Raw genomic sequence first — 12,742 nt, 5'->3', positions numbered from 1 at the left:
TCGATTTAGGTAGGTGAAAGAGGTCATTGGGATCTGCTGGAACGTATCAATTTGCAACAGATCGAGACCTAAAATATTGTTCGAAATCTGATGCTGGCTGCCATAATCGTGCCACGAATTATGATTCGACTTAACATGAAAACATTACCATTTACGCGACTTACTCGAACCATATAAATGGTGACTCCGTAGATGTCATGGATGCTCAAATGGATTGCCGGAGTTACATACTGTGCTGTTATTATTATATTCCCTTTAATTCAACTTTCCAATTAAGAGATGAGAATCCATCGCTGCGAGTTGACTCACTTTGTTTGACTTTTATTTACGGCCCACCGATGAGGAGATGGAATTATCTATGCAAGAGGCAATAGACATATGTATCTACCGATTTTAGCCGTATAACTACAAAAAGAAGACATTAACCTTCTCAGCAATCGAAGGAAGAAGGGTTCGGTCAATACCCGTTCAAGTCGTAGCCGCACACGAGAACCGAGGCCACCTTCTTCTTCCTTTCAAGTCAAGAGCCCACGTGATCACCATCTCTTCAGATCCGTCTTAGTAATCCGTGTGAGATCTCTTCAACTCTCTCTCTCTCTCTCTCTCTCTCTCTCTCTCTCAAACTTCGCCTTTACTCCGCTTAGATTCACACGTTTTTGATGCACGACGGTCAAATATGGCTTTGTACCCAATCTGAAGCTTTTCTTCTTCTCTTCTTCCACGGCTTATGAGATCCGTTGTGGCCTTGCACCTAACATGAAAGCTCTTCTTCTTCTCCTTGCATCCCTTGTCGCATCCGATTCCAACTCAATGTTTTAACTTATTTCTTTATATACAGTATTATTGGGTCGCAGTTTGGGTGGGCAGACGATACGACTATTAAGTCTTCGCCTTGTGCTGCTCTGTGACAGACTCCCCCCCCCCCCGGCCCTTGAGGCTTGAGCGATCACCATCCACATCACAGCAGCCATGAAACCCTCCTTGCACAAGCCACCTCCTAAAACTGTTGGTATCGTCTTCCTCGCTCTCGCCCTCCTGGCTTTCATATACCTCGTTATCTACCCGAAGGAGTTCGAGCTCCAGTCGTTCGTCACCGCGTGCCGCTCTTCGTCCGCCGCTGCCGTCACCCATTTCACCGAGCCCGTCACGGTGAAGCCTGACTTCCGCCTCCTCATCGGCGTCCTCTCCCGCGCAGATCTGTACGAGCGCCGCCACCTTCTCCGCCTCGTCTACTCCCTCCAGACCAACCTCACCGCCCACGTCGACGTCCGCTTCGTCTTCTGCAACCTGACCAAGGAGGACCAGCGCGTGTTGATCGCCCTGGAGATCATGCGCTACAACGACATCATCATCCTCGACTGCAACGAGAACATGAACGATGGCAAGACGTACACGTACTTCTCCAGCATTCCCAAGCTGTTCAACGGCGCCGATGGCGACGACCAGCCCTACGACTTCGTCCTCAAGGCGGACGACGACATCTACTTCCGGCTCCCCAAATTGATCGAGTCGCTGAACAAGATGCCGAGGGAGGACTTGTACTATGGCTTTGTGATCCCCTGCGACAGCATGGATCCGTTCCACGAGTACATGTCGGGGATGGGGTACCTGCTCTCCTGGGACTTGGTGGAGTGGATATCGACGTCGGAGATCGCCAAGAACAACACCGTCGGAGCCGAGGACATGATGACCGGGAAATGGCTGAGGGAAGGGAACAAGGGAAAGAACAGGTACAACACCAAGTACGCCATGTACGACTTCCCCATCCCGGTGCCCATCGACACCTGCTCGCACGAGTTCATGCCGGACACCATCGCCGTGCATCGGCTGAAGGATCACCTCAAGTGGGCGAGAACCCTCAAGTATTTGAACGTCACCGACGGCCTGAAGCCATCCAAATTCTACCACATCGACTGAAGGAAAAACTTGCAACCTATTATTTGATTTGTTTCTCTCTGTTTCCCTTTTTTTCGCTTTGGCCATTCTCTTGCTCGATCGCTTCATCCTCAGTTTACCATATGAAAGCAACCTATCGCTGGACATATACGATTATCGAGGAGACCAACTCCATCTTAACGCGTCAATGAGCTTAAAATATTGCAGCAAAATCTAGTTGCAGTGCATGCAAATTCCGATGCCCGGAGACGAGACCATAGTATTTAGCCCTCGAGGAGACGCTGTTCATCCGGAGATCCATGCTTGTATCCCCGTACAGAGTGACTCGTCTAGCAACCCGTTTGGGTTCCATATTATACGATCCACTCGTTGGACTTTGTTGGAATCCCATCTCGAGGTTGTCTACAAAAACGAGATGAAGCTTCTCTCAAGAGACATGTGGTCGTAGGAATGGCTCGAGACGGATATCGACGAGCTACACCGAAACGGAGGAGAGTGAGACAGATGGGATACTGAGGACACGCCACCAAAGTAGGCCATTAATGGCCCTGGGACATGCAGGAAACAACCTTCCGTCGAGCCCGAAGTTTTGCTGGTTAAAACAGGAAGCCGAAAAGGATGACAAAAAGAGTGGGAGAAAGATATCGTAATGTCTGCAGCAGATCTTTACCACTGTACACTCCACCAAATTGTGTGAATGCTCCATAATCTTCATCAAAAGCTGAAGTAGCAGGTAGCAGAGGAAGAGCTTCAAGACTTGACAGATGATGAGCAAAAGAGGAGAAAGGCCAAGTGATCTCACCAAAAAGCCTGAGACCCTTGCCTCAACAGAGGACACCACCACCATGGTTTTCTTCTTTTTGATTTGATTTAGAGTACACCATCCGAATTCCATACTTATCACTGCAAGCTCACATGCATACATCGCCATCAACTTCTACACAGTAAATCTCTAACCCATCCTCTCTCCTCTTTGCCACTTGTTAGATCTCTGAAATAATTTGAAGTCCTTTTGGACGGAGGAGGTGGAAGGCACCTCTATATAATCCCCGTCCCACACAAGGAAGACTGCCCATCACTCCCCTCCCCCCGCACTCTTAAAGACATGTTCAAGATATCTGCCATTTGCCAACTAGTAGAGAACTCTGTCTTCTTCTTTTCTACCGCATTCATCCCTTTCCTCTTAAGCTGAATTGATACATCTATGAAAAAGAAGAGAGAAAAGAACAGTACTATAGAACGACAGAGTAGGAGAACACTAAACCAGAGGAGAACCTCTTCTCCCCTGTTCCCTGAATTCGGTTCAATTCTTATTTGAGTGGGAAGAAGAAAGCATTCTTCAGGGTTCCACTACAAGAAAGATAAGATGGAGTTTTGGGCATTTCTTGCCTCTCTCATGGGGGTGTTCGCCTTCTTCCAGAGCCTTATCAACATCGTATTCCCTCCCGACCTCCGTTTCGCATCCGACAAGTTCCTCTACCGCCTCTGCCACTGCTTCTCTTCCTCCTGCTACTTCGACATCACCGAGATCGACGGCGTCAACACCAACGAGCTCTACAACGCCGTCCAGATCTACCTCAGCGGCTCTGCTTCCGTCGCCGCCTCCCGCCTCAGCGTCTCCCGGCCCCTCAACTCCTCCGCCTTCACCTTCGGCCTCGCCAGCAACGACCGCCTTGTCGACACCTTCGGTGGCGCCACCGCCACGTGGGAGCACGTGGTCACCCAGCGCCAGGCCCAGGCCTTCTCGTGGCGCCCCCTTCCCGACGAGAAACGTGGGTTCACGCTCATGATCAAGAAGAAGGACAAGCCCCTCATCCTCCAGGCCTACCTCCAACACATTATGGACACGGCCACCCTGCTCCGCCGCAGTAACCAGGACCGGCTACTGTACACCAATTCGCGCGGCGGCGCCATGGACTCCCGCGTTCACCCGTGGGAGTCTGTGCCGTTCAAGCACCCAAGCACGTTCGAGACCCTCGCCATGGACCCGATCAAGAAAGAGGCGATCATGGCCGACCTCAAGGACTTCGCGGAGAGGGAGGTCTTCTACCAGAGGACGGGGCGTGCATGGAAGAGAGGCTACTTGCTGTACGGCCCACCGGGCACTGGCAAGTCGAGCATGATCGCCGCTATGGCGAATTATCTCAACTACGACGTCTTTGACCTCGAGCTCACCGAGGTGCATACCAATTCGGAGCTTCGTAAGCTTCTGATGAAGACGACTTCGAAGTCGATCATTGTCATCGAGGACATAGATTGCTCGATCAATCTGACCAACCGTAGTTCCGGCTGGAAGAAGGCAATGCCCCTTTATGACTCTACCTTCGGCTCGGATGACGCCAATGCTGCGAAGACGATAACTTTGTCCGGGCTGCTGAATTTTACCGACGGGTTGTGGTCGTGCTGCGGGAACGAGAGGATCTTCGTGTTCACCACGAACCATATCGAAAAGCTTGACCCGGCGCTCCTCAGGTCGGGGAGGATGGACATGCATATCTGCATGAGCTATTGCTCCTACGAAGCGTTAAAGACGCTGATGCAGAATTATCTGTCACCGGAGGATGTCGAGCTGGAACACGAGGGGAAGAATGCAGAGCTACTGAAGGAACTGGAAGAGGTGATTAATGGTGTCGACATAACCCCAGCAGATGTCAGCGAGATTCTAATAAAGAACCGGCGACGAAAGAAGCTTGAGGCCATGGCGGAGCTGTTGGAGGTGCTCAAGAACAGAGCAAAGAACAAGGGAAGAGGAGGAGGATCTCTGAAGGCCTTCGAGAAGGAGAACGAGGAGGAAGAGCAGGAGAAGCGGGCATTAGGGAGCCCAAAGGAAGGTAAGGAAGCAGCAAATCGGTGCAATGGGGAGAACGAAGAGTAGGAACGTGTATTAGCCTTCCATCATTGCTTTTATCTTTCTCTTTCTTTTAAGTTATCAGTGTCAACTGAGCATGTAAACTGTACTCTTCTTGAACATGTAGGTTCCTATTGTTTGGATCAACTTGCATGAGCAAGCATGCATTGTTTGTCGATGTCCACATTCAACTACACGCTTTGTTGCCTGTATTCCCATTTTACATGACTGAGCTCTCTCATTGAGCTTCCAACTACTGCAAAATGGAGGATGATGACAAGTCGCGTATGGAAGGCAGCATCATATCTTGCGGTACGATGGTCGAAACCTAATGGTTTGTCTTATAAGAGACAGCGCGAGCGACTGAAGGATAAAAATGCCACAAAAGAGAATTGGTAAGGGAAAGCTGCCAGCCAGCAACGATGGATTACCGAGAGATACGTGATGGATAATGCATATCTTTGTGTGAGAAACAGTGTCGATCGAATCCCTCTGCTGAATGCGGACAAAGAAGTCCTTGCAACTCTTTCAGAGCCTGAGGAGGAGATTCTTCTCCCCCCTAGTGGGACTCATCCTCTTCCTCCCACCACCTAAAACGATGCCCCAGAATTAGTTGGCACTTCCTGCAGTCAAATCATTTCTCTGCAACAGCTCTCTCTCTCTCTCTCTCTCTCTCTCTCTCTCACACACACACACACACACACACATTGCTTGAAAGGGAGATGCCGATATTCTTATATGTGCGATCACAAGCTTAAGAACATGCAATGGAGACTATGATGTTCTGCTTGGACATGATCACCGGTTGAAAGACTTGGGATGAGGAGTTGAATGGAACAGGCATCAACCATGGTCCAGCTACAGCTGATGGCAGTGGACCCATGTTTGATGACCACAAAGGAGGTGATCAGCTGGAAGCATGCAAGATATATATTGGATGCCAATCATCAACCTTTAGGTCCTTTTGACCCCACCACCCCTTATGAACCCATCTCATCATTCCAACTGGATTCCCCTTTTGTCAACCTTTTCAAGATCTAAATGGATTGCCCCCCAAGAGGATCCAAAGTTGGTTAACCCTCCCTCTGGGGATTCATTATATACGTTCCTCTGCATTTAGACAGACTCTTCCATACTAACTGGAACCACTTTTAGAAGTGATTCACATGACAACTTAAACTAGTACTAGAAATAAGTCTGACGTGACTAATACTAGAGTTAGTCGCATGATACACAAAATTGATCTTAAATATTATATTATCTTTTCGTTTGTGAGTATGCATCTCAATAATTGCCAGCCGAAATCACGTGGGTTCCCCAAGGCTCGTGATGGACTACAGTTTGATGGGGCTGCAGTTTATGGGGGCCTGCAGCTCATTGTTATGGATCCAACAAGCGTATCAGTATGGATCTCGGATCCACACCCGATAACGAGTTAATACTAACGTTTGCATCCACAAGCTTATCGGATTCGGGCTTTGGTGGATTCTGTTGATATATATATACGGTGTGGTTTGAATCCCATCTCATTCTCCCCCTCTTCAAGAAGCGGTTTCGGCATACCCTTCGGAAGAGATCAGATCTGGGATGGGACGAAGGAGGAAGAGGGTGAAGTGGAGGCTGTCGGTCCGCCCCGCCCCGCCCCTGGCCGATTCCCTTGCTGGCGCCAGTAGGGTAAGCTTCACTCTCTTCGAGGTCGATTGATCTCAACTTTAATCCTCGATCTTTAGCGGTTCTCGTGATATCTTCCCTGCTTCGTTTGTGATGTCATTTTGATAGCGTCGATCGGAGCCCTAACCCCCTTCTCAGTTGTTCTCTCCACTCGTGATCTTCTTCTTCCCTTCTTTGATTTGATGTGTGTCTTTCAAGAAGCGGCTTCGCCATCACCTTTAGGCGAGACCAGATCCCGTTGCGGGATGGAGGAGGATGAGGTTGAAACGGAGGCTACCGCCCGGGCCGATCCCCTTCCCAGCACCAATTGTATAGAATCCATTCTCTTGTAGGTCGATTGTCTCAATCCTAATCTTCGAACTTTAGCAGTTGTCGTGATTTCTCCCCCTTCTCCTCGTTCTTGATTTCGGAAGTCATTTTGATGGCGTGGATCAGAATCTTAACCCCCATCTTTCTTGTTCTTTCTTCTGGCGATCGCCTTCTTTCCTTCTTTGTGTCTCTTTCTGTTTCTTGATTTGCGATGCTTCTCTAGTGGCGTAGGCTAAAATCGCGGGGTGGAATCATGGGGAACGATCGGATCGGATGTGCCCGCGTCGTCTGCGACGGTGGGGATGTGTTCATGACATGTAATTATTATCCACCTGGAAATTACATCGTAGAGAGGCCGTATTAGTGATGTAAAAAAGCACTTGGAATCTTGGTTTAGGTGGCCATACCCCGTTGATGTATGCGCGTAATAAGGTCAGCACACATGGACACATGTCCGTGGCTAGTTGGTTTCGACAATGACAACGTGTCCCCTAAATGTTTCGTCTGCCACCAAACGACCCAATTTTTGTCATGATTCAATAACTAATTATATAATAAATCTTATCATTTTCACAAGAACATTTTGTGATAGGCGAAAATGATATTATCCATAGCGTACATATTAGGCCCACTTGCTCTTCACTCCGACCTCATTTGGTCACGTCGGCATAACATCGATACACCGACAAGGGGTTTGATTAAGCTCCACGGGTGAGTTTCGACATGAAAATTAATTTGATGAATGAAAATTGATTTGATAAATCATTGTTTCGCATCTTTAAATTTGATGCATGATTTCACGACCACAATAATGATACTCGTCGCCTGCCTCGTCGAAACCCTCGTAGCCCCAACCGGACCCCAACCGCCGATGGCCCACGTTTTGGATCATCTAGCTGTAGGGATGGCGGCAACTTGATCAGGTGCATTCTCTCTTTCCCAATCTTGATGTGGATCTGTTGTGTTTTCTTGGGTTCTTTATGGTTCTGAGATGTTATCGGGGGTGTTCTTTAGTTGTGTTTTCGCCGCCTTCTTAAGGCCCCCAACGGTAGATGGTCCACGTTTTGGATCATCAAGCTGTAGCGAGGGCGACTACTTAATCAGGTGAGGTGCGTCCTCTCTTCCCAATCTTGATGTGGATCTGGTTGTGTTTTCTCGAGTTCTTTATGGTTGTTGGGGCTGTTCTTGAGTTCTTGTGTTTTCGCCGCCCTCTAAGGGCCCCCAACCGGATCCCAACCATATGTAGCGATGGCGGCTACTTGATCAGGTGCATTCTCTCTTCCCAATCTTGTGTGGATCTGGTTGTGTTTTCTTAGGTTCTTTATGGTGCTGAGATGTTATTGAGGCTGTTATCTAAGGAAGTGGAGGTTGCCAAGAAATGCATAATTAATTATCATTTGCTCTTGTTTACATCAACCAAAGCGAGTGTAACCTACTACGCCATTTCGGTGAGTACCAAATTATGCCTCGACTGTCACCAAGATATTGGTATATTATGTGGATTTATGCCAGCTTATCATGTCTCGTGTATGCATCTTTACAGAGTCCGTGCAACAAAATATAGACTGCCACTCGAGGCATGCCAAACCTTGCAAATGATCATGACAACATTTACGATTTAGTTGTTTGATATTTGCTGCAGAGAAACAAATGAGAGCTTTGGAGTAATGTTGGAATTTGGAAGAAGATACTATATTCATTTATGAATATATATTATTTATTAATGCAAAATGATAACTGAAGTTTATTCCACAGTGATCAGCATTACAAAGTAAATGAAAGATATAAACGCTGATCTTATTGCTAGCAAACTAGAGTTTATCTTTGAAATTAAATCTTCATTCTTTTAATTAAAGGCTATCATGGCTGCTTGTTTACATAATATACAATTGAATTTACAAAGGGTCAGCCCATGATCAACACCATAAATGCTCATCGTAGGTAGGATGCCCATCCAATGCAGTCATATCAGGCTTTGGCAACCAAGTTGTTGGAATTGTTGGAATGGTGGATGCTTAATTTGATCCCTGCAGCACTGCAGGCAAATGATCTTTGTCAGTCTATATACTTTGATTAGCAAATAATCTGCTTATAACTGACAAATGAGATGACTATTCTTCCAGCATTTTGAATATAATACTTTCTGTAGCAAATTGAGGTGGAAAGATGATTAAACTATTTTTGGTCGAACCATATTAACTTCATCTAAAAAACCTCATCTAAAAAACACACAACACCTATTAACTTCCTTTCACTTGTTAGAGTTGAACTTATGAGTGCTAGGGTCTGGTTTAATGAATTATATGCTGATTAGATAGTAAACTAAAGAAACATTTTTCTAGTTTCCTAGGAATATTTCCATTCCCTTTTATGTGGGTTAAATGTGGCACTTTTAGTTGTGTATTGTCTTTACATTCCCCATTGCTCTGTCCTTGCTGGACTATAAAGATCATGGGCTATTCAACATTTGATAAAGACATCAAGTTTTATGGGGTTATAAACTGCCTATGATTACAAGTGGAGAAATGGTTTGCTAATTTCCCAAGAATACGTCCTTTCCCTTCTTGAACTTTCGCCCCTTTTCTAGCTTTTAAGGTAGCTGGGCTATGAAAACCTTGTTTTGTTTTTGCTGGGACTATGTGAATCGAGGGAATACGGGCCAAAAACCTTTTAATAATATCAAATGCAGGTTTCTACAATTTTGTGCTACTGTTGCAATGATTCTTTCAAGTTGACCTCGGTTACCTTTGATTTTCTATGTTCTTGCTTCATCATATTATCAAATTCCTGTTATTAAAATAGACTTGAATCTCAGTGAAAATTGTAAATAAGTGATCCTCATCGGTCAGAGTTTGATGTATGTATAACTTGAACCCACCTGGTTGGGATGGGTTCTTTGGTGTAACTTGAATATTTTTAGATTTTGGTGATGCAAGAAAATATTTGGTTTTGGAGTTTCTCTTTGTGGTCTTTGTTCTTTCTGTCAGCTTTGATTGTTTGACATCATTCTTTTTTCCAAACAAAATTTAAAAGATAGTCATCAGTTTGGAATTTAAAATTGTTGAACAAAAATCCTGATAATTTTTTAATTTAGAATTTGTTGAACTCATTAAAATAAATTTCCAATGAAATTGAAATTTATTATTTCAATGAAATTTAAAACTAAATAAAAAAGAAAAAAAAAACGACATTAACTTCATTAAAAATTATAAAAATTAAAAATTTCTTGTTAAGAAATATATTAAATATTATAATTATGAAATTTAAAGGTAGAAGGAATTGAAATTTTATTTTCAATAATCTTTTTTAATACTTCCTATGGACATGTGCAACCACGAATGAAGTTATTATTTATATCGATCTTTTTATAACAATATTAGACAACAATCTCAACATCTTCATCTCCATCTCATTTTATGTTAATGTCACAGAAGAATTTCTAGATACTTCAAATTTCAGATCCATAAAACATAAATAGCCTTACAACTAATTTACAAAAAATTTCTTTTACATAAGTTGCTTCTTTGGTTGGTCTCTTAATAGAACAGAGTAAGAACTGTCTTATAAGAGTTCTTTATTGAATATATATTCTTTTTTCTAATATTAACAGACTAAATCCCCAGGAACTATAATATGCATTTCTTAGGGCTAAGCCAAAAATGATACACATCTTTCATCCCTTTTTCTCTATTTACAGTTGCTGCTTTGGTTGGTCTCTTAATAGAACAGAATAAGAACTACATTTTTTTTCTTATTTTTATTTTTCTTATGTAATTATTTTCCTTTTTTTTTCTTATATATAACTCAACAACAGTTTCTAGCATTGAGATCCCTATTTTGATTAAATTGATATTGAAATATCCTTTGAAATTCATATACAACGTCAAAACCAAACACTGTAAAAAAAAAAACAAGTTATTGGCAAAACTGATCTGCAGAAAAGAGAACGGGAAATAGCTATATACCATGTACCATATCCCTTTAAATTCATATTACATGCAAGGAAGAACCTATTTAAAAAACACATTGAAGAAACCAGCTAAAAAACTCCATTTGATTCAGGTTAATGTTGTCGGTCAAATCATTTGATTCCATTAAAGTGTATGTGCAAACAGTGTTAGCATATGCCAGCTCGACAACTAATGACCTATATATACAAAATTGAGGGAATGCAAATTTATTTGTAATATGCTGTGTCCACAATCCACAAGTAACATTACATCAACATTCTGCTTATTTATCAAAGCTAGCAAGTCTTGAAGCAAATTATATGATACCAGTCAAGAAAACATATGAAAACAAGGCACCTCAATCATCAAAACAGAGGAATAACAACATCATACAATTGGATGGTCACTAGCCTTGGTAAGATTTTTCTAAGTCAAGCTGATCAACTATTAGTAGTACTCAAGAGGTGTATCATATATATATATATTGTTCATATGAAAAGTATATATGATCAATAGGTTGTTCGTATGTTGCGCTAATGATTTCTTGAACATAAAGAATATATTACAACTAGTGATTTCTTGAACATAAAGAACTTATTACAACTATCCTAATCGTTAAGTCTTCCAATTCTATGGAGCACATTAGACCTTTCCTATTCATGATTGGGAAGTCTTCTTTATAAAACATGACTCCATAATAGCATCATAATAATAGATTACCAAGCGATAAAACTACAAAGCTACAATTACCTTCAACAAAATCACGTAGGAGACTTACCAGCACAGCCATCCGGTTTGGGCATCTCTTCAAACACCTGGCGTGCAGAATTCACGTCCCAGCAACAGATGCAAGCCTCCGTGAAGAACAGCAGTGTTTGGTTTGCCATGGCGTTTCTTGGCGACCTCCACTTCCTCGAAGAATATCCCCCAATAACATATCAGAACCATAAAGAGCTCGAGAATATACAACCAGATCAGAACCACAGCAAGATTGGGAAGAGAGGACGCACCTGATTAAGCAGTCGCCATCGCTACAGCTCAATGATCCAAAACGTATGCCATCTGCGGTTGGAGGCCTCTAGAAGGCGGCGAAAACACAAGAACTAAAGAACACCACCAATAACATCTCAGAACCAGAAAGAACCCAATAAAACACAACAGATCCACATCAAGATTGGGGAAGAGAGAAAGCACCTGATCAAGTAGCCGCTATCCCTACAGCACGATGATCCAAAACGTGCGTCATCTGAGGTTGGGGGCCTTTAGAATGCGTCGAACGCAATACTTAAAGAACAGCCCCAATAACATCGCAGAACCATAAAGCACCCAAGAAAACACAACAGATCCACATCTAGATTGGGAGAGACAATGCACCTGATCAAGTAGCCACCACCCCTACGGCTCGATGATCCAAAAACTTGGGCCCATCTGCGGTTCGGGCCACGAGGGTTTCAACCAGGCCTTTAGAAGGCGACGAATCTCGTACCGTTTCACGATCACCTCCACTTCGTGGAAGACCTGCTCCCAAGAACATCTCAAAACCGCAAAGAACCCGACTAAACCCCCATCAAGAAACGGGACGAGAAAGCTCACCTGATCGAGCTACCGCGCAGCGAGATATAGATATCTACGATCAGCAACGGGAGCCATCGGAGGCTAGGGATTCGAGTAGGATTTCGACGGGGTTTCAACGAGCGTCGGGAGGTGTTCAGCCAACCATACCGTTTCTTGCGACCTCCATGGCCACCACCGTCGTCAGGGCTCGACGATCCGACACGTGAGGCATCGGAGATCGGTCCTCGAGTTCGCTAAGGAGGAGGAGGACGAGGTGCGGCGAAGAGGGAAAACGGTGGCTTCTTGAGAGGAGATGGAAGTTAAACGCCGAAGCGATGCACTGGAAGCAATAAATAGGCTTGGCGCCCGAGGGATTATGTTCTCCCCGTGTATTTGCACGTATGTATGTACGTATGCAAGCATATAAAGACACAATGTATATATATATATATATATGATGTGCACTGCACATTTTGACACGGAGCCCATTGCCACATCGAACGATAGGACACGT

The 12,742-nt window shown here is 44.3% G+C and overlaps 2 protein-coding genes and 2 long non-coding RNA genes across 6 annotated transcripts; 3 read left to right on the top strand and 1 right to left on the bottom strand.

Moving 5' to 3' along the window:
- The first annotated feature begins 802 nt into the window (after positions 1 to 802).
- LOC135606944 (beta-1,3-galactosyltransferase pvg3-like) lies at positions 803 to 1,944 on the top strand. Its single transcript, XM_065098330.1, has one exon. It carries the CDS (start codon positions 970 to 972, stop codon positions 1,915 to 1,917), a length of 948 nt encoding a protein of 315 aa, XP_064954402.1. The 5' UTR covers positions 803 to 969; the 3' UTR covers positions 1,918 to 1,944.
- Positions 1,945 to 2,234: 290 nt separating this feature from the next.
- On the top strand, positions 2,235 to 4,872 carry LOC103977334 (AAA-ATPase At5g57480-like). The gene has a single exon (XM_009392829.3). The coding sequence runs from the start codon at positions 3,263 to 3,265 to the stop codon at positions 4,769 to 4,771; it is 1,509 nt and encodes a 502-aa protein (XP_009391104.2). The 5' UTR covers positions 2,235 to 3,262; the 3' UTR covers positions 4,772 to 4,872.
- A 1,412-nt stretch (positions 4,873 to 6,284) lies between these two features.
- LOC135606946 (uncharacterized) lies at positions 6,285 to 8,136 on the top strand. 2 transcript variants are annotated; one of them, XR_010485036.1, is made up of 3 exons: positions 6,285 to 6,418; positions 7,573 to 7,647; positions 7,739 to 8,136. It is a non-coding gene; the product is annotated as an uncharacterized LOC135606946 (long non-coding RNA). The 2 variants fall into 2 exon arrangements; XR_010485035.1 differs by having other exon boundaries at positions 7,573 to 8,136.
- Positions 8,137 to 8,532: 396 nt separating this feature from the next.
- Positions 8,533 to 12,567, bottom strand: LOC103976893 (uncharacterized). Of its 2 annotated transcripts, none has more exons than XR_671062.3 (5): positions 12,268 to 12,567; positions 11,869 to 12,192; positions 11,685 to 11,777; positions 11,453 to 11,586; positions 8,533 to 8,759 (listed from the first exon to the last, which is right to left on the bottom strand). It is a non-coding gene; the product is annotated as an uncharacterized LOC103976893 (long non-coding RNA). The 2 variants fall into 2 exon arrangements; XR_010485034.1 differs by having other exon boundaries at positions 11,453 to 11,582; positions 12,268 to 12,563.
- Positions 12,568 to 12,742: the final 175 nt, after the last annotated feature.

This window comes from Musa acuminata, chromosome BXJ2-3 (genome assembly GCF_036884655.1).
Source record: "Musa acuminata AAA Group cultivar baxijiao chromosome BXJ2-3, Cavendish_Baxijiao_AAA, whole genome shotgun sequence".
NCBI classification, from domain to species: Eukaryota; Viridiplantae; Streptophyta; class Magnoliopsida; order Zingiberales; family Musaceae; genus Musa; species Musa acuminata.
Note: the sequence above shows the minus strand (reverse complement) of the source record. Positions and strands in the feature narration are given on the sequence as shown.